The sequence below is a fragment of the Sminthopsis crassicaudata genome, chromosome 6 (genome assembly GCF_048593235.1).
Source record: "Sminthopsis crassicaudata isolate SCR6 chromosome 6, ASM4859323v1, whole genome shotgun sequence".
In the NCBI taxonomy this organism is placed as follows: Eukaryota; Metazoa; Chordata; class Mammalia; order Dasyuromorphia; family Dasyuridae; genus Sminthopsis; species Sminthopsis crassicaudata.
In genome coordinates, this window is record NC_133622.1 from 47,179,084 (window position 1) to 47,201,092 (window position 22,009).

At 35.5% G+C, this 22,009-nt stretch overlaps 1 protein-coding gene across 1 annotated transcript in view; it reads left to right on the forward strand.

Moving 5' to 3' along the window:
* Positions 1 to 12,243, forward strand: part of ADGRL3 (adhesion G protein-coupled receptor L3) — a 1,041,133-nt gene extending 1,028,890 nt beyond the window's left edge. Inside the window, exon 24 of the mRNA XM_074272802.1 lies at positions 12,143 to 12,243. Within this exon, the coding sequence (XP_074128903.1) occupies positions 12,143 to 12,228 (86 nt within the window). The 3' untranslated portion in view covers positions 12,229 to 12,243. The remainder of the gene's footprint in view (positions 1 to 12,142) is intronic.
* The last annotated feature ends 9,766 nt before the right edge of the window (positions 12,244 to 22,009 follow it).

A 22,009-nucleotide genomic window follows, 5' to 3' on the forward strand; every position in this document is an offset into this window, starting at 1 on the left:
TGCTTACATATATGTACTGTTTTCCATTAACAACATTTTCCGACTGTTAGAGGTTTCTAAGGTTATAACAAAGGGAGGGAGAATATGCTTTATTTTATGTAAGCAGATTGTTTTAATTTACTTCTCTTTAGTTCAATACTGTCAGCTCTCTAGGAATTGAAATCAATGGAAGTTAGTATGTTCAAGTCAATAGGTGTTTCATGAAAGTATGAACTAAAATCATGGGCCACCACAGTGTACAAGCTTTATAGACATTCCACTCAGCTCTCATGTGGATGGGCTGTTTACTTACTCAGACTATACCTCCACATAAAACAAAAATTAGATTTTCCTCATTTTGTTCTCACAATACTGCTGAACTTAACAACTGTGGAATTGAGAGAGACCTGTGCACAGATAATATTTGGAAATGCAGACAGAACAAAGCGGAATGCACTGTTTATTTTGGGTCTGGAGGATTGTGGAGGAAAAGAGATTGAATTAAACACACAGAAAACCCCAAACCTTCTAAAACTCATTTTAGTTTCTACTCCCTGAACAAACTAAAAAATAAGTGAAGTTCTGTCTCAGGCTCAGTCACCACCTTCAAATTATTTGGGTTAGTGTGGACAATTAACTGAACATGTTGAGGAGAGTTATACTAAGTTTACTTTTATATAAAATCTTATATAGATATCTGTAATATATTTAAACATATATATTTATATATATAAAATAATATATTTAAAATGTGTATACATGCATCATGCACATATGATTTGCAATGTTCAATATATACATACACATACACACATAAACATATATATCTGTGCATGCTTCTATAGTATGTATATGTATGTATACATATAGTATATATGTATATAGTACACAAGAGAATTGCAAATCTTTTTGAGGTATTTGCTTTGAATAGAAGGAAAGAAGAGAAGAAAAGAAATGACAAAAGGAAGGAAAGGATGAAAAAGAAGAAAAGAAAGTAAATGAAAAATGAAATATGGACTTGAGATTTGGAGCAAAAGTCATCTAAATATTATTTATATGGGAAGAAGAGAATAAGGATTTCTATAGTACCTGCTATGTGTCGGACATTGTACTAAGTACATTTGATCTTCACAACTTTTTTTATCAAAATTTATTTTCTTTAAATAAACAGAATAAGAAAAAAAAGAAAAACAGAAAAGGAATACAAAAAAAAAAAATGAAACAAATCAAAAAAGAACATTGTCATGTACCCAGCAGAACATTAGGGAAGATTAAAAATATGTAATAACAAATACTAGTTCAAGGAAGTGTGTGTGTGTGTGTGTGTGTGTGTGTGTGTGTGTGTGTGTGAGAAATTATATTCATGAGTGTCCATTTTTTCTTTATTTTCTTGTAAATTGTTCTTTTGTTCTCTGCTGGGCACCTTTTTTACTTTATTCTTTTTTTCCCACTTTTCATCTCTTCTCCCCCCCCCCAGCAAGCTACAGTTGAAAAAGAATATATTTATATTTATGTATAGATATGTATATATATATATATATATATATATATACATATATACATACACATACATGCACACACATAACTTTCCTATCCCTGCTGACCCAATTTGTCTTGCTATTACTTAACTCCTCCCCACCCATGCATCCTTCCCTTGCCTTTTTCCCTCATCCTTTGCTTCCCTGTCATCCTTTGCTTCCCTGTCCACCCCTCCCTCCCCCTTATTTCTTTATAGATTTTGGAGGATGTTATACCTCATGGTACATATGAAATGTTGCCTATTGAACTCATTCTGGCTGTGAGTAGGTTTTCAGAACTATGAGTTCTTCTCCCCCTTTAATAAGCCTGTGTATCTATTCTTTCTCTGCACCTCATTTGTATGGCATTATTACTATTTTTACCTTACTTCTGTCCTAGTCTTTCTTTTGAGCTCTTGTATAGTTGATATCAATCTTAAACATGTTATTTATTTCCTGTGTTAAAAAACATAAACAATTTATTCATGTTGAGTTCTTTGAAATCAGTTTTTGATATTGTTTCTTATATGTCAACTGTATTATTAATTTAATGTTTGGTTGACAGAAAGTCCCGAAAATTTGCAAGTTCATTGAATGTCCATTTTTTCTCAGTCAATATGACAGATAATTTTGCTGGATGTGATTTGATTGTTGGTAGATATGATTCTAGGACTTGCAGTCTTTTATTATGGATGCTGATAAATCCTATAAAATTTTAATTGTAGTTCCAGAATATTTGGAACTTTCTTCTGATCTTGTTGGGTTGCATCCCATGTAGTGCCCTTAGGCATCTTGATTTTTCACAAGTCTATGTTCGCTCTGAGGTGCAAATTTGCTCCATTTGTGGGAGCAATGGGGAGAGCTTGAAATTCACGCCTTCTCTGCCATCTTCCCAGAATCCTCCCGATCCTCCCAACTTTTAAGGTAGATGCTATTATTATCCCCATTTGATACGACCTTGCTACTAGTGGGTAAATAACTTGCTCAGAATCATATAGCCAGAAAAAGTCTGGAGATTCAAATTCAATTTTCCTGCCTCTGGGCCTAGGGCTCTATTCACTGAACCATCAGCATCCCTCATGGCACCCCTTCTCCATTACTCAGTAAAATCCATCTAGTCTTGGACACTTCAGGGCTGTGTGATCCTGGGAAAGTTTGGTATTTTCCCCTTGTTCTTAGTTCTCAAGTCTCCAAGCTTTGCCCTCCTCCCTTTACAGTCTCAGTCCTCCTTGTGTTCATTGACCACCAGCTTGCCACAAGCCTTCATCACCCCCTGCTTACACTACCTCAATTTCTTCTGATAGGGCTTTCTTTCTGGTCTCACTTTCCATCATCATCCTTGTATTGCTTTCAGACATTTTCCACATGAATAGATTTAGTTGGCTCACACCTCAGTTCCGAATCCTTTCATAGATCTCTATTGCTATCTCGTAAAGTTCAAGATTCCATTGTCCATGTTTTATACCCCAAGCAGGCGGGACTTTTTATGTTCTGTCCCCTGTAAGAACCTTATACTTTCATTATTCTTGTGGGTCCCTATATCCCAAATACTTTCTTTACCTCTTTTCCTGGAAATCAGATAAGAAAATATTTTGAAATTAGATTCAGCTTAGAATCCTTTTGTGTCTAAGCATTATAGTTTTAAAATCTTATTTTTTAAATGGAAGGCAATAGGTTATAAGTGTTTAGCAGATAGCTCTTTTAATACAAATCCTATTTGTTTGGCTATTGTGACAAATTGAGATAACGCCATCAATTCATGGGACAGGTTTAGAAGCTGATCCAACAGTATTCTCGTTTCCATCATCCGTGGAAACAACCAAGTTGCTGCTCTAGTTACGGAGAGAAACCACTCATCTTCTAGAGAAAGGCTCTTCAGATTCAGACATATTTTTAGTAATGGCAAAGTTTAACTTTTAAACCAGTATAGATTTTGCTTCTATAAATTTTAATCTTACCTAAAAAGCCTAAGTGAACAAATCCTTTGTTATTATACTTTATATGTATTCAGAAGAGATGTTACTGATGTATTTACTAACAGAACACATTCAAGTCTGGATTAATAAAAGGATATGGTTAGGAATAGATGAGAGTATAAGTCAGTCAAGAAATGAAGCAAATGTACTGGGTAAGAATGCTTGCTATTTTTTATTATTTTCCTTTTTCTACTTCATCACACACTGAGACTGCTCACATTTATTTATTTTTTAAATGAAAAGTACAGAATTGTAGCAAAGAGTGAAAAGGTTTCAATGGAAACTGTGAATTCCTACCTTTCTATCTTACTGAATATTTAATTTGGAGATATTCCCTGGGAAAGAGTAACTGAAATGAAAGAAAAGCAAGCTCAGGATGAAACATGTCAGTGAGAGGAAGCAACATTTTTAAACTTTGCTTCTTAGTTCATATTTTTTTAGATGGAAAATGTCAGAAATCCATTTTCATTCAGTTGGTCACACTTTTTTTGACTTATGTGACCTATATTGGTGCTCTCACTTCAGTTATAAATATCCAAGTGTGTTGGATTCAGGAACTATCAAGAGAACCACTTTGCCAGAGCTTGGACAAACATGGTTTCCCTATTGTCAACATGAGCTGAGTGGCCTTAGCCCTCAGAGGTGGGACAGTCACCATTCCCCCAGGCTCATCTTTTGCAAAGGTGGTTAATATACTGAGGATAGAGGGAATTGTTTCTATTCCTTTCAAAGATATACAGATTTTGTGAGTAAATAAAAACAAAACAAAACAAACACTAAATTTGCTGTATTGTCCCTAGGGCTCTTGATCCAAGCACATTTGGGTCTAGAAAACTTACTTTTTTACAAAAAAGTGAGAGAAATAACAAATATTTCTAAACAGTTTCTCAGTTCTATAATTTGTGATGCCAGTTTTATTATTCAACACTCTTGAAATGTGCAAATTAAATAAATCAAATAAAATCAAAGCACTGCAGGTCAACATGAGACTTTCAGTAAGGGAGAAAGGAGCCATCACCCTGTGAAATTGTTATGGAGGCAGACACTGAAGGAGAATGGGAAAGCTGATAGAAGCAAACTCTGCATGCCTAAATGAAAAAAAAAAGGTATTAGAAAGCACATTGTGGATAACAAAAAATTAGTTATTTCATTTTTAAGTCATTGACTGAAAACATATTTCATAAACAAAAAGAGCATATAATACAACAATTTTCTTGGCACTTCTGAAATGATTTAATTAAATTATAATTTCTAATTCGATATAATATAATTTCAATCCTCTTTATTGAATTCAAAAGTATTATATTCTATGAACATAAAATATTCCTGTAACATATACAGAAAAATGATATTCTGAGATTACAAAAAAAGAAAGCTATCTTCTCCTTTCCCCTCAACTTTATGAAATCTTTTAAGCCGATAAGTTGGAAACTAAATATTTCTGTGTTTACAAGTCAAATTATTTAAACTAAGAATTTGAATGTTGTGACATATGTTGGTGTATTCACTTCAGTTATATTTAGGTATGTTGGTTTCAGAAGCTGTTGAAAGAACTACTATATCAGAGGCTAGACAAACATGGTCTCTATAATGTCAGTGGGAGCTGAGTGGTCCCAGCTTTCAAACTGGGGAAAGTTAACATCCCTTCAATTTTTTTTTGAAAATGTGAGGAGATATTTCCTAATTCTTTAAAAAATATACAGACTTTGTGAGTAAATTAAAAATTTTTCAGTAGTGGGCCCTTTGCCCCAGGTATACCATTACTAGATGGATGCTGGAAAGAGATCAAAGAAAGGGGAAAAAGTCCTTTATGAACAAAAATACAAAATGGTTCCTTTTTTCAGTTGTGAAAAACTAAAAACCAAGTTGATATATTTTTTTTTTAAATTGAAAAATAGCTGAATAAGTTGTGGTGTATAAATATGAATGAAGAATGTATGTAGGCTGGTCTGGTCTCTTCCACAAAAAAATAGAAGCTCTGGGATTTCACAAATAGGGAGAAAGACATGAATGTTTGTATTAGATCAGCAGGTTTTTCCAAATAAAGGAAGCCCCCAGTGCTGAAGGAAGTTCATTTTTGTTTGTTTTCACTTTTGATTATGCTTTTTTTTTCTTCAGTTTTCTTTTCAATTGAGGGCTTGAATTATCTTTGAAACACTTGATTTCCTCATACCAACACTGTCTAACAATTATTGAAGAATGCTCCTTAAGACATATAGTTGCTGCATAGGACCTTGTAGTAATATCTATTCTTAGAAATGGCAGTTAAAAACATAACAAAAGAAAATGTATATTATATATATATATATAATATATGTATATATACATATATATGAAATGAAATATATATATCATATATATATATCATAAAGTGATAGCTTGAAGATATGGTAGAATAAATGAGTTATGTTTTTCCCCCTAGGCTCAGAATCTGAGGGATGGAAAATTGATGGTTCCTGGATTAGTTACATTAATAATATTATAAATATCTTTATTTTGTTTTTAACCACCATTTTTTGAAGTTATTTCAGTTCCATATAAATCACCTGATTTTGTAGATTGAACAATTTTTCTCAACTTCCCAATTTTCACCCAACTACAAGAATATCCTTGTACCCCTCACTTGAGTTCTTTTAATCCTTTCAAACAATAGGAAGCCAGGTAGCTTAAACCTTACATAGATTTATCACTCCTGCCAAATTGTATATTAACCATATAGAACTCAGAGTTAGGATCCTTTTTTGCTACGAGAGCCTTTGGATCTGATTTGTTTCTGCAGCTGCAATTTTTGCTAAATAAAAAACTTGTCTGAATGAAAGTTAGTTTCTTTATTTCAGTGTAACATTAGTGAGCCAAGCAAAAGGTGTTGATGTGAACATCTGTGGGACAACCAGGCTTTCACTGGAAAAATCCCTTAAGATTGTTCCAGTAAGATTTTCTATTGAGGGAATTTCTCAGTGAATGTTATCTTTGGACTTCCACCTTCTCCTTCCTCAAATCACATCCAGACATGGTAAGTAATACCTAATGGGGGGAGTCTCACAGGGGTCAGCTCTAGTAAGCTGATGATGCTCCTTAGGGTAGTTCTAATTAGCCTGGAAACAGGATAAACAAAACAAAACAAAAATTTCTTATTCAAAAGAGGATTATTAAGAAAGAGCTCTTAAATTATCTAAAGATTGGTCTAAAATACATAAAAATCCAGATGGGTCTCTGATCTCATCCAAAGATGGGATCTTTGATTGCTGCAATTTAAAAACATTACATTTTTTTTTCTGGAGAATTACGCACTCAGATGATTAAAGTGTTATTTGGCTGGTCTGCTCTCTCTGATCTCTCTCTCTCTCTCTCTCTCTCTCTCTCTCTCTCTCTCACCATGACCTTTGTTTTATTCCTTCTGTCTATCATGCATTGCCCCTTTCTATTATTAACATACCTCTTACTCTTGATTCTACTCATGTGTCTCTTTTTCCTTTTTCTGAGTTATTCTAGCCTTTCAGGGAAGGGGAATGGTCCCACTTCAGGCCTTCTGACCTGGCCACCTAAAAGCTAAGAAATCCTAGTTCAATAAGACTCTGGGGCAGTTATTAGGAAATATCAGTCAATAAGGTGAGGTCATGCTCTTACTTCCAAATTATGACTCACTTATTGGATACCTCCTGTTATTCCCAAGGATGTTCAGGAATCAAAAAGAGAGGCAGGAGATGCTTTTTCTGTGGGGAAAAGGACCACTTTGGCTAAAATTGTAGAAATGAAGCAAGCTTTGAAGCTGGGGATCCTCATGAGCATGAGGGTGTGGTGGGAGAGAAGGGAACATGATAGGAGAAGGATGAATTCTTTGGGCCTGACCACCCAATCTTTCTGTTCTAATATACTCTATTATCCCCTATCCCTCATGAGCATTACATCACCATCATGTTAAGAGAAAAATATTATGACTGTTTAATAGATACTGGTGCCTCAAACTCCATTCTCACCCATCCTTTGCTTAAACATGCTAAATATTAGCACACCTTTGATATGATTAGGATAAATGTCATTTCCTCAAAGGTCCCTAAATTATGTTCTAAGCATGTAATTGTGAGATCCCTGTCCTTGGAAAACTCTGCTTTTGATCTTTTCATCTTCCAAGAATCTTCTGGTTAGAGATTTTCTATGGAAGCTTGGACCCACTATTAAATGATCCCCAAATGGAAACTTCTCTTTTTAAATTGTTAACAGACATTGCTTTTTGAATCATGTTGGGAAAGAAAAATCAGAGCAAAAGGGAAAAACTGTAGGAGAGAAAGAAAAGAAAAAAGTAAACACACATACATTCAGTCTCTTTAGTTCTTTTTCTGAATGCAGATGGCATTTTATTGGGGTTGTATTGAATCACTGAGAAGAACCAAGTCGCTCACAGTTGATCATTCCATATTATTTCTATTATTGTGTACAATGTATTCCTGGTTCTGCTGGTTTTGTTCAACCTTTCTATAATCTTTAATGAACTTGTTTATCATTTTTATAGAACAATAATATTCCATTATCTTCATATATCTCTCGTTCAGCCATTTCCCAATTGATGGACCTCTCTTTATGTCCTAATTCTTTGCTACCACAAAAAGAGCTGCTACAAACATTTTCGTACATGTGGGTCATTTACCCTCCTTTTATGATTTCCTTGGGATACAGACCCAGTAATGGCTCTGTTGGGTCAAAGGCCATTCACAGTTTTATAGCCCTATGGGCACAATTCCAGATTGTTCTCCAGAATAATTGGATCATTTTAACTCCACCAAATAATGCATTAGTATCCCAGTTTTCCTACATCCCCTCCAACATTTACTATTTTCTTTTCCTTCAGAATTCCTGACCACTCTTTACCTCCTCTTGGACCATTCCTGAGAACAAAACCAGAAAACCACAGGCTTATACCCCACTTATATTCCCTTACAGGATATTCCACACTCAGGAGCAGTAATTCCCCCTAAAGTGCATCACCATCAAGAAGGAGAATTCTCCTTCAGTGTCTCAGTATCTCCTAAGTGAAGAAGCAGAAGACATATCTCACTTATTATTGATCCCCTCATTCTGCAGGAGGTAATGTTCCCAGCAAGTCCACTTGTAATACTTCCATTTTACCTAGTAAGAACCCCAAATATGCTCCTATTTATCCTACATGACCCTGCACTACTGACGCTTCTGTGGTTCTGCATCACTGTGGTTTTCAACCTGACACGCCCCCCTTCAGCTACCTGTTTTACAGTTGTAGATTTATGCTAAGGTTTCTTTAGTATCGGGAGGGAGAGAGAGCCATACCCTGCTTCTTCAGCTCATTAAGGCCGACTTAACCACTATTACCTTGAACAGATGCTGAAGGAAACAAGCAGAACCAGGAATAAACTGTGTACAATAAAAGTAAGAATGTGCAATGACCAACTATGAAAGACTTGATTCTTCTCAGTGGTTCAGTGAGCCAAAGCAATTCCAATAGGCTTTGGACAGAAAATGTTATCTGCTTCTAGAAAAAGAAATAAGGAGACTGAATGTAAATCAACACATGCTATAATTACTTGTTTTTGTTTTTGTTTTTTTTTAATCGCCCCAATGGTTTTTCCCTTTTGTTTTGACTTTTCTTTCCAAACATGATTCATAAATCAGTGTGTATTAAAATAAATAAACTTATTATAATAAAAAAAGAACTCTTACTTTTTCTACTTTATTAGCCCTTGATCGATATGCAGATTATTGCTTGCCTTCTCTGATAAAACTGCCAGTGAGTCTGAGTCTGATGTTCTCTATCTCTTAAAACAACTTCTGGAAAGAGGTCTTACATATCTGAAGGCAAACTGTGATGGTGCAAACATGACCTAGGCTTTTTTTAAAATCACAACTGTCCATAGATCTCCTCAAAAAGATCTTAGTCCTCCAAAGTCTTTGCTTTCCAAAAACCAAACTCCAGGTGTCATTCTGAGAGCGCCAGCCACTTAGGCAGTGGGTGTCCCCTTGTTTGAGCTGACAGGAAAACATATATATATTTTTAATTTTAAAGCTTCTTATTTTCAAAACATATGCACGGATAAATTTTCAAAATTTACCATTGCCTAGTCTTGTGTTTCAGATTTTCCTCTCCTTCCCCCACCTCCTCCCCTAGATGGCAAGCAATTCAATGTATGTTATACATGTTAAAACATATGTTAAATCCATTATGTCTAGACATATTCATACAATTCTCTTGCTGCACAAGAAAAATCAGATCAAAAAGGAAAGAAAATAAGTGGTAAAACAGAAAGCAATCAAACAATTTTTGTTGGGATCCACGCTCAGTTTCACTGAGCTCTCTCTGGGAGCAGATGGCTCTCTTCCTTACAAGATCATTGAAAATGGCCTGGATTATCTCACTGTTGGAAAGAGCCAGGCCCATCAGAATAGATCATCATATAATCTTGTTGTTGCCGTGTATAATGATCTCCTGGTTCTCTCATTTCACTTAGCATCAGTTCATGTAAGTAGGAGCATATTTCTTGAACCCAACTATGAAAAACTGTGCTCCCTGTTTGTACCTGGATAAAGGCAAAGTTGCCTCTGGGGTTCTAACTCAGGACCTTGGTCCTAAACATCGTGAATTTCCCATCTAACTGGACACAGTGGCCAGAGGATCTCTGCCTTTCCATCTAACTGGACACAATGGCCAGAGGATCTCTGCCTTTCCATCTAACTGGACACAGGGGCCAGAGAGGTCTACATTTCCCATCTAACTGGACACAGGGGCCAGAGGGGTTCTACCTTTCCCATCTAGCTGGACACAGTGGCCAGAGGAGCTCTGCTTTCCCATCTAACTGGACAGAATGGCCAGAGGGGCTCTGTCTTGCCTCCCTGCTATGGCTATTACAGTCACCTTGGTGGACAAGATCTATGACGTAGTCGTTGGCAACTCTTTGGCTGTTTCCAGGCCCCATGGAAATGTCTTCTTACTCCTATGTCACCAAACTCAGAAGCTGCATGAGCCCTGCTTGTGACTGACAAGATGTACTCTCCTGAATTTCAGCATCCCTTCTTCCTGATCTGACTATGGGGGATGCAGCTGAGCCTCCTTTTCATGGCTGAGACAGCATAGTGGGTCTAACTGAACGCTCACAATTATCTCAAAAGCACCCAGCAGAGAACCCTAACCTGACATTTTGCACTGATGGCCCCTTACTGGAGCTGTCATCTTCTCTGACAGAGACTCTCTGCTTTGCATCCCTTCACTGGTCCCTGGGTGCTCAGGCTACCTAGTCATGCATGTTGAGGCTGTGGTGAGCCTCCATCACTTCAGTAGGAAACAGCCAATTCTAAGGCCATTGCCCACTTCTCTCTGATGCAAAAGAGCGCAGATTTGAGGAGCTGAGATATGGGGCTAACCTTGTTGGAGGAATCTGGTTCGCATCAGAGGGCAGGATATTCCTACCAGAGTTTTTGCAAGCACGTCTGCCTTTCTGTACATATTCAGAGCCATTTGGGGATCCCCCTTCCCCTGCAGCCTATACTGTGTCTGCACGCTCCATTTGTCAGGCATTCTACCAAAAGGCATTTAGCCTCTTGGTGAAAATTCGCCACTTGATTACATTCCGTCAGATAAATTTTCTCCAGTTGCCTCACTCTGGACCTTATTGCTATTGCCTTGTTATCCTTGGCCAGCTCACACAGTAGGTAGAGCCCCACCCCTGGGACTAAGAATATGCCTTAGTAATTAAAAAAGGTCTTTACCTGAAGCAATTCTTCATTTTTGACCGTGCTACATATATAGACTCTATAGGAGTTTGCAATTCACGAAAGGTGCTCTTCAAAATATATAAAACTTGGGCATCTCCCCATCCTTCCATATCCCCTATCATCATCAGAGTTCAGGGCATATTGAATATATGAACTATAGGCTTAAAGCCATCTTAAGTAAACTTTGTAGGGAAACCTATTAACACTGGTCAGGGATTCTTCCCATCATCCTTTTCTACTTACTTAGAAGAAGAAAGGGGGAATACTTGTTACCTTTTGAAATGTTATTTGGCCATCCCCCCAACTGCTAAGCTTTCTCCCTAGTCTATATATCTCTATTTGTGTGGAGACACAAATGCTGTCTTCTATGTCAAAGTCTTTTTTTAAAAATATATTTATTTCCACATTTATCATGCTGCACAAGAAAAATCAGATCAAAAAGGAAAAAAATGAGAACGAAAAAAAGCAAGCAATCAACAGTAAGAAAGATGAAAATATAATGTTATGATCCACATTCTGTTCCCATAATACTCTTTCTAGATACATATGGCTCTCCATCACAAGTCTGTTAAAATTGGCTTCAATCACCTTATTTTTAAATTTATATTCAATCTCCATAGTTCTTTTTATAAAGCTTTTTATTTTCAAAATATATACACAAATAGTTTTCAACATTCCCCCCTGAGAAACCCTGTATTTCAAATTGTTTTCTCTACTTTCCCCCCACCTCCTTCCCTACATGCCAAGTAATCCAATATAGGTTAAACATGTACAATTTTTCTATACATATTTCCACATTTATCATGCTGTACACAAAAAAAATCACATCAAAAAGGAAAAAATAAGAAAGAAAACAAAAAGCAAGCAAACAAAAATAACAAGAGAAAATGCTATGCTGTAATCTATATTTAGTATCCATTGTCTTCTCTCTAGATGCAGATAATTCTCTTTGCCACAAGACCATCAGAACTGGACTGAATCACCTCATTGTTGAAGAGAGCCACGTCTATCAGAAATGATCATCGCATAATCTTCTTTCCAAGTATAATGATCTCCTGGTTCTGCTCATTTCACTCAGCATCAGTTCCTGTAAGTCTCTCCAGGCCTTTCTGAAATCATCCTGCTGGTCATTTCTTACAGAACAATAATATTCCATAACATTCATATTACCATAATTTGTTTAGCAATTCTCCAACTGATGGGCATCCACGCAGTTTCCAGTTCTTTGCCACTTCAACAAGGGGCTGCCACAGACATTTTTGCACATGTGGGTCCTTTCTCCTTTTTTTATGATCACTTTGGGATACAGGCCCAGCAGAGTATGTCAGGGTCTTGTAACTTGTCCTGAAGGAACTCCATGTAGCAGGAGGCCAAGTACAGCTATAGCCTAGAGACTGTAACTACATAAGTTTCAGCTTGACCATGTGGAGTGGTCAAGTAGAGAAGCCCTGATTAGATCTGAGGGTGTTGGGTCAGCCATCAAATCCATGATAATGGTCAAGTCCTTTGGAATTGTATCTGTGTCAGGAAATGATACAGTACTTTATAAATTAACATCTTGGATATTTCCAACCCCTCGTCCTTTAACCTCAGTTGACGATTATTTATGTCCAAATGTTAAGTGTATCCCTTTATAATCAATAGTTGTATTTTTATGAAGATCCCACCCCACCCAGTGCTGTGTAAACAGCCTATAGCTTATAGCTTCTAAGTCTCACCTTATCAGAGAGTTCACTTACTGGGAATTAGTGACACTGACATGAGTACAAGAACCTCCATCACTGAACACATATTTTCCCCTTATTTGATCTTTTCTTTCCTTCATTGGGGGCTTTATATACGAGTAATCTATTTGAAATTTATCATTGGAAATTGAGAAATTGTACTCTGTTACCAGCTTAGCTATCTCCAGTTTCCAAATTAAAGTTGATTCCCTGGCACTGGTCATTCTACATAACTGCATCATATTAGACCTCATCATAGCCTCTGAGGGAGGAGCCTCTATAAGGATAAATTGATCTTTCTGCTCATACATCAATAGATTTAGGGTCATCCAAATTTCCTTACACATGTTCTAGCAAATAATTGATGAATCTCACATTAATAACCAATGGTCATCCTAGTGGGATCCCACACACTGATTGTTTTGGTTACAATTGGGGGTATTGGGCAAAACAGTTTATAATTTTTCTGCTTGTATTTTTTCTGAATCCTCACATATGTATAACTTGTGAAGGCATAATATCATTTTATTCAGAAATCCCCAAACAATAAAGCATCTAGATAAGTGATTCCATGGAATTGAGAACTCCTGGAACAGAGGCAGATATTTATTACCTTAAAAGTAGCACATAAAACTCCACTTTATTTTTTAACCACTATTTTCTGAAATTCAAAATACAAGTTGCCTGGAGATTTTGGAGATTTCATCAGTTTACTTCACTATCCTTCTACCCCTCCACCAAATGTCTCCAGATCCTTTCTTACCAATGAGAAGTCATGTTTTTTTTTTGTTTTGTTTTGTTTTGTTTTTTGTCTGTTTATAGCTTTCTCCAAATAGTATATTAACTACACAGAAGCCAGGGTTGAGAACCCTTTGTGTTACTGGAAGCCTTTGAGCCTTATTTGTTTCTGTTTGCCTTGGTGAATGAATTGCTTCTCTGAATGAAACTCAGTTTCTTTATTTCTGTGGAACATTAGAAACAGGGAAATTAGGAAGAAGGGTTAGTTTAGGGATAAAGATGATGAGTTCTCTTTTAGATATGTTGAATTCAAGATTCCATGTGACATCCAGATGGACATATTCAGCCAGTAGTTGTCGATTTGAGATTGAAACAGAAAAGAAATGAGGGAAGGATATATCGATTTGGGAATCTGAATGTGAAACTTCTCAAATCCTTTGTGAAAACTTTGTGAAAATTCATTTAAAAGCATTTCTCTACATTGAGTGAAAATAGAGTTTGTTAAAAAATTAATAATGATGGTCATATCTGCAAAAGGCTTTATTTAGACTGCTTACATACCTATAGAACATTCTGCTTTTGAGATGCCAGTCCTTTTTCTGCATGTGGATATGACCTACCTCTATGCATGTAATGTGAGCTAGCTTCAGTTTCTCTTTGGGAGGTGAGGGAGTTGAGGGGATTGGGCCAACAAATAGTGGTAGAAATTGAGTGAACCCCACTGATTTCATCTTATAACTCAATTCTGAAATTATCTCGGTTCCCTTTCTATTTGATCATAGAGTTAGTCCAACTTCTGCCTTGTGAGAAAACTTTTTTCAGTTGTAGGAATTGGAAGAAAACCTTATTGCATGGTTGGGAACTTGGATTACTTCTAACTGTTCTTTACAGACACCCTTAATTAAGGACCTGCTTCTGAGAAATGCACTTAGGTCCAAAGATTGATGCAAGGAATTTTCACACAATTCTACATTTATCTTAAGCAACTCATATATCTTACCTGAAACCTGCCCCTGTACTGGTCAGTTATTCTTTCCATGTTTCTTTGATTGTTTACAGATGCTTGGAAGGAATGAGACACATCCTTTCCTGATTTCAGGGAAATGCATGTTTGCTCTTTCCCTCCCCACTTAGAAATTCCCTTATCTTTCTTTCAATTAGAAATCAAAATATCTAATTTTGTATACTGGTTAATTGTTTCCTTTTAATGAATTGGTCTTATCTGATTAATTGTTTTTGATGTATAAAAGTTTGTCTACTCTTGCATTTGAGGTCCAGTGCAAAAGCTGAAGAAAGCTACTGGCTCCAGTTTGTTGATAATTTCCACATTGCTTAATAAATCGATATGTTCAGAAGCTCAATCCTTTGTTTCCTCAATCATTTCATCTTTCCCTCCTCCCCAGAGGTTTGTTCTTGACTACATTCTATTTTGAATTAAAGCGTATGTAAATTCTTGCTAGTGAAGTCTCTGTAACTCTCTGCCAATGGTCTTACATTGTTAAAATGCATGAGATAGTGAGCAGTGTTCTGCAATTTTTATTGAAATCTATTTGTCCTCAATCATATCCTGTGAAATAAATCTCAAAAAAAAATCTATAATTACAGTTGTCTTGGTAGATTATTATCTATTTTGAGTTAAGACCTCATTTTGTTCTGGAACCAGAAACATAGCAGCAGTCTAATTTTCTATATTCCCTAAAATCCACTATGTTCCTGTTTAATTACACCCTTCCATTTACTAGCACACTGGCCTTTTCCCACATTTGCTTGTATATTTTTTCAATCATTTTACAGTCCAGTTCTTCTTAATCAGGTATCTTATGATGAGTTCTTTATAACTATTCCAATTTTAAATGTCAAATCCTTTGTGAAAACTTTTTAAAATTCATTTAAAAATGTCTCTCTACATTGAGTAAAAATGGGATTTGTTAAAAATAATTGATAAAAAATTAATAATGATAGTCATATTTGTTAATGGCTTTATTTAGACTGCTTGCACATGTGTAGAACTAATCCAGCTGAAATGTTGAGTTATATTGATCAAGAAGTTTATATGATAGACCATTGTGCAGAGTAACAATACATCTTGTTGATGTATCTGATGGGATTTATTTGATTAATCTCTTTGATGCCTTAGGTGTTAGTCAGCCATTAAGCATTTGTGGAGCATTTACTTCATGTTAGATATGGACTCAGTGCTGGACATTCAGAGAAAGGTGGAAATGGACCCTGTCCTCAGTGAGCTCACAATCCAATATGGACACAATTCTCTGTCTCTGTCTCTTTTTGTTTTTCTGTATGTCTCTCTCCTTCTTCACATGTAATTGCACATAAGATATATAGAGAAGAGAAGCTGCGAAGAGACAACATCAGATGCAAGAGATTGTCTCAGAATCCTGGGGTGTTTCTTGCTGGATATCTAAAATCAAAGGTTAAATGACTATTTATTGGATATGCTGTGGAGTAGATTCTTATTCAGATACTGGTAGATTAGATAACCATTGAAGTACTTTCCCTCTATATGCTTTTGTATCTTCTAACAACCATTCACTCAGTGAGATAAGTAGGTTGAGTGTCATTAGCTATAGTTCAAACAAGAAGAATCTAGTATCTGTTTGTCACAAATGCTTTATGTATCACTGAAACCCTGGTCTTCCATGGTTTCCTCTAAGATTCCACTCAAAAGCAATATTCAGTATGAGTCCTTTTTGGCTGCTGCTCAATCAGTATTACATCATCTCCCTCTCCATCCTTCCCTCTTTCTTTTCCTCTCTCCCTCTTTCCTTCTATTCTTCCTTTCATCCCTCCATCTCTCTCTTTTCTCTCCCTCTCTCTCTCTCCCCTTTCCTCCCTTCCTCTCTTTCTCTGTCTCTTTCCCTCCCTTTTCTCCCTCTTTTTCTCCCTCTCTGTCTCTGTCTGTCTTTCTCTTTCTCTCTGTCTCAGTCTTTCTCACTATTTCTGTCTCTTTCCCTCCCTCCCTCCCTATCCTCCCATCTACCACATTAAAATACAAGGCATTCGACTATGAGAGCTCTTTCCCTTTTATCATTTTATCCCCACCACCTAATAAATAGTGAGTCATTAATAAATGACAAATGATTGATTAGTTGATAACAGCCCCTCAGATAATTGAGGGAAATCCTCATGCCTCCTAAGTCTTCTTTTTAGGTTAGACATACCCAATTCCTTCAAGTGGTTCTTGGATGATGTGAGTTCAAGCCCCTTCATCATCCTGGTTGCCTTTTTCTGGACGCTAGCTAATCAGTCCTTGCTAAAATATGATGTTTATAAATGAACATTGTACTCTAGGCATGGTTCACAGTTGTGGCAGCTGAGTTGATGTGTTATTTTAATTACCTCTGGCCAGAAGCAAATCCTGAAGCATTTATGAAAGCCTGAGGTGGCTAATAGACCAGCTGTTGGAACCAGTCCATTTGGAGTTCCTTAAGACAACTACAAAATGAACATTTCTGCCATATTGGTTTTCCTTTTTAATCCACTTTTGTATATGACAGCAGTAATATAACAATAATATCGCCATCAGAAAGGGTTAATATATTTCTTAGCATAGATTAAGAATTTAGAGTTATAATTTTTTAAGAAAAAAATTTTAAGAATTTTAGATTTACAATTAAGAACAAAACAAAACAAAAATTCCTGACCTCAATTTTTCTTTTGCATTTTTCCTTTGTAGAATTATTGTCTTTAATTTTGCACTGTTTGGTCACTTTGGCTTTAATTTGAACTTCACTATTGCTCCGTTATCACTGTGGTCCTCTGCTGTGTCATAAAGCCTTGAGCTGAACATAATCAGTTATCCTTTCAGGAGAATTCTAGTACTTCTAATAGTAAAAGGGAGAAGCATTTAGGTCACACACTTTATGGGAAGCAGAATAGTCCCAAGAAAAGAACAGTAAATAACCTGGGAGCTGCTAAGGTTAGTTTCCACTTCCAACTTTGCAGGTTACTGTGTGGCCTTCGACAGATTATTTGACTTCTCTGGGCTTTCTTCATTTGAAAAATGAGTGATTGGAAAAAATAACCCCCAAGTCAAACTTCTAACAACCTATCATTTTATTTTGTCCCTCCTCCCACCAGTTATCATCAATAGTTATGCATAATAATCATGGAATCAACATGGCTTATGAAATTTATTTTTTGCTCCCTCTACTGGCTGCCCAGCAGGCAGAGACCAAACCCTCCAGGTCTCATCCAGCTCTTTGTGGATTTTAATTGACAGGGTTGGTGCATATAATAAAGCTGTTTTGGCATGAGTGACAAGGTGTTGGCATTTGAGCAAGAATAGTCATTTTAATCTTCCCCTCATTTGAAATGCAAAAGAGAAAATCGGTGTTTTGTTGAGTGAAAAGGGTTTTAAAAATAGTTTCCAGTAAAAATAATTAAAACAAAACTTACTTATACCCTTTTAAAAAATAGTAAGTTAATAAGCTCTGGCTAACATTTCCATCTGAAATTTCCCTAGACTATCCTTTTTATGATAGAAGCTGGATTTTAAATTGAGATTTTATGTGCTTAGTCCACGTTATAAAGCCCAGCCCTGTTGTTTAGGGCCAGACACGGACACTATTTAATTCTGTTTATTATAGGAATCAAGTGCTTTTGGAAAGAGATTTGTGAGCAGCTGTTTGATATGGTCTTTCTGGTGAGATGGAGATACATTTCTCTTGCATAGCTTGGAAAAAGCAGTTCATGAGGCTCCTGGAGGCTCTTTCCTGTGAAATGTAGCCCTGCTGGCAGGTTTCAGAAGCACAGAGACTTGCTGTTAATTAGTTGGGCTGGCTCTGACAGGTGTCAGTTTAAGAGCTAGGCTTCAGAATGATTTTTAGAGACTATACAGAAAGATGATCTCAACAGTTGACAAAGGAAAAGTAATACAACTTTTGTTTTTTTTTTCAATTTTTACTTTTTTGCACCTAAACTACTTTTCTTATTTTAAGAAACTGAAATGCATGAAGGAAAGTTTTTTTGGGCGTTATTTCCAAAATCCCATTCACTGTAAAACTTTAATTATATGCTAATGATAAAGGCATTTATAGATTTGATGTGATGAGAGTAGTTAATTCATTTTTTACTAAGACCTTTTTTAAAAATTTATTTTGAAATGATAGTTAACTGAAATGTACAGTCAATTTGAAGCAGGTTCTTAAATACTGTAGTTAATATTTCTTGCCATCATATAAGAATTAATTGACTTGGTGGGACATCAAAATGGCATTTAGTTTGAATAGGGGCTATTATTATGCGCTTGAGATAATCACGATTAGAAATGAGGCCCCACATATCAAGAGCATCAAGCCTGGTTATGTTTCCATGATTCTCCCTCATAAGCACATATTTCTCCAGAACTAAGCTCAAAACAATTTGAGGATATGAACATTAATGGCCCTTTGTGTTAAATGAATGTTTAAATAAATCCATATCAAGAAAAAATACATATGCACAATTGTATTATACTTTTGGGGTAATTCTGGGAAATTAACAAATGCAGAGAAATTTGAATTATTAATGCAGTTTTGGTCCAAAATATTGTTTTTTTATTTTGATAGTATTTTATATTTTTCCAATTACATGCAAACATAGTTTTCAACATTTATTTCTACAGAACTTTGTATTTCTCCCCCTTTCCCCCTTCCCAAGATTTCAAATCATCTGATATAGATTAAACATGAGTAGTTCTTATATATATATATATATATATATATATATATATGTTTCCATATTTGTCATTCTGTGCAGATCAAAAGGAAAAAAAAAAGCACAAGAAAACAAACAAATAAACATGAAAATACTATGCTTTGATCCCTATTCAGTCTCCATAGTTATCTCTCTGGATGCTGATCTCCATCACAAATTTATTGAAGGTGACTTAAATGACCTCATTGTTGAAAAGAGCCATGTCCATCACAATTGATCTGCATTATCCTGTTCCTGCCGTGGACAATGTGTTTTTTTTTTTTTTTTTTTTCCTAGTCATTTATTTCACTCAGCATTAGTTCATGTAAGTCTCTCACCACTTCTCTGAAATCATCCTACTGTTGTTTCTTACAGAACAATAATATTCCATAACATTCATGTACCACAACTTGTTCAGCAATTCTCCAATTGATGGGCATCCACTCAGTTTGCAGTTCCCTTGCCACCACACAAAGGGCTGCTACAGAAATTTTTGCACATGTGGGTCCTTTTCCATCTTTTATGTGGAATGACATTAATGATAAGATTGGTTATTTAAATAATGATAGGTAATGCAGCTTAGTGGTTAGAGTTAGTATTGGGCACAGAAAGACATGACTGAATTCTAGTCCTAATTCTGACATATGCTGGCTGTGTGACTCTGGGTAAATAGACACCTAGGGACCCTAAAAGTGTAAATTGCAAAACAGCAGCTACAAATGAATTAGTTGAGAAGTTTCTCATTGGCAGCTCCCAATTAAATCACAGGTATGGTCATTTTAAAAAATAACCTCTTTTTTTTTTTTTTTTTTGAATTGTTCAAAAGGATACCCAACTCCAGTGAACCTTTCGATTAGTCTGCTGGCCTAGAAAAAAAGTGAATTATTTGAGAACACCAATTTAATTTTTAATAAGAGTCCTCCTTAGTGAAACTTCTTTGCCTAGATATCCAAATACTACTATATAAAATGGACAATTATTAGACTGCTTTGGGTGATAAAACAATCTTTGAAGAGATCAAAGTATACCTTTATATATTTTATTAGATATATGAAGCTATTATTATAGGAACTTCCAGAAGAGAAAACATCCCCCCTCCCCATCAAGATTTTATACCTTTAGAGCATTGCCTGAGAGGTTCAGTTGTTTACCTAAGGTCACACAACTAATAATCCATTTCTTCTTAATTCCCAGACCAATACTGTTTTTAAATTTTTTTTATTATATCATGATTTCCTCTAAATGGCATTTGTAATTTTGTAGGAAAAAATAATAAGAAAATTGAGCACATATGCCTTCCACAGTTGCAGATAAACACTCATATATATATATAGTAAATCTCAGAAGGTCCATTGTTTGGTATTGTTCTCTTGATGCCTTAATTAAAAAATCATAATGTTCTGTGATTGGAGAATGAGTTATTTCTACAGCATGAGAATGGAGATACTTCCGGATTCTCAATGTCATCCAGGTGATACAATAGTTTTTCAGAAGGCTTTTGGGGTATTAGAATTCCTTGAAGGTGACAACTGATCTTTTTCCTTTTGTATTATAGGTATTCATCTGAAATAGGGTATAGGATAATTACATATTACTGAAAATAATAGGAGGCAGTTACTCATGATTGTGATAAGGGAAAGCTATATACTAACAAATCAAAAAGTGAATATTTATTGAAATGTTGCATATATTATTCATCTTATCTTTTGCCTTATATAATGATAAAGACGTTTTCATTGAATGAAGATATTTTCATTATTTTTCTCCTTTATTCAGTTGATTTTTAAAATGTTAAATCATGGAAAGACAAGCACAGAATGAACAAGGTTCCATATATACACACAGTTAATATCCTTTGGAAAATTGGGAATAAGCCTAAATTTTAAATTCAATGTTCTTTACACGAGACTAAACAAATAATATATAAGAAATTATAATGCAGTTTATAATTTAATTTGCCTGATTCTTCAACCTGCAATAAGATACTAGGTTATTTAAAGCCTAGCGTGAGAGGAAAAACTTCCTTTATTATACTATGAATATTCTCTGTATGATCTTGGAAGCAGAATATTTGTCCTGTCCTGAGAAACTTGAAGAAAATCTCACTTGACAATGTCATACTATGGGAGAGTTTTTCTTAAGGGAAACAGGTTTCTTTCATCTATGAACATTTATTCTCTAACAATTCAAGAAGATGAAGTATTGTCATAATGGTTATGAAATATAATCTATCTTCAGTATTTTTAAAATTCTTTTATTCTGTATGTACTTTTGGAGATTGGGATTGCCTACCCATTAACTCTCAGACATAAATGAATGAGTTTGAATGATCCTGCTCCCTAATTCTTGGCAAAACCTGGCTAACACATATGAATTACTTTTACATGTGGTTCCAGCCTTCTGTTATGGCTATAGCTAGAAGTGGAAATAATAGAAATATTACCAGGCAGTGAGCCTGTTTTAATAAGATTTCCAGTCTAATTATATGTGCTCAAGAGGTTCATGTGACAATTGGATCAACAGAAAAGATTTCTGATATTTAATTTAAACTTCTGACCTTTCAAGCTCAGTTTTTTTTAACTGATAGAAAGTCTATTCCAGAGGAAAAAAGAATACCATCATTTGGTTCAGTATTACTTTATTT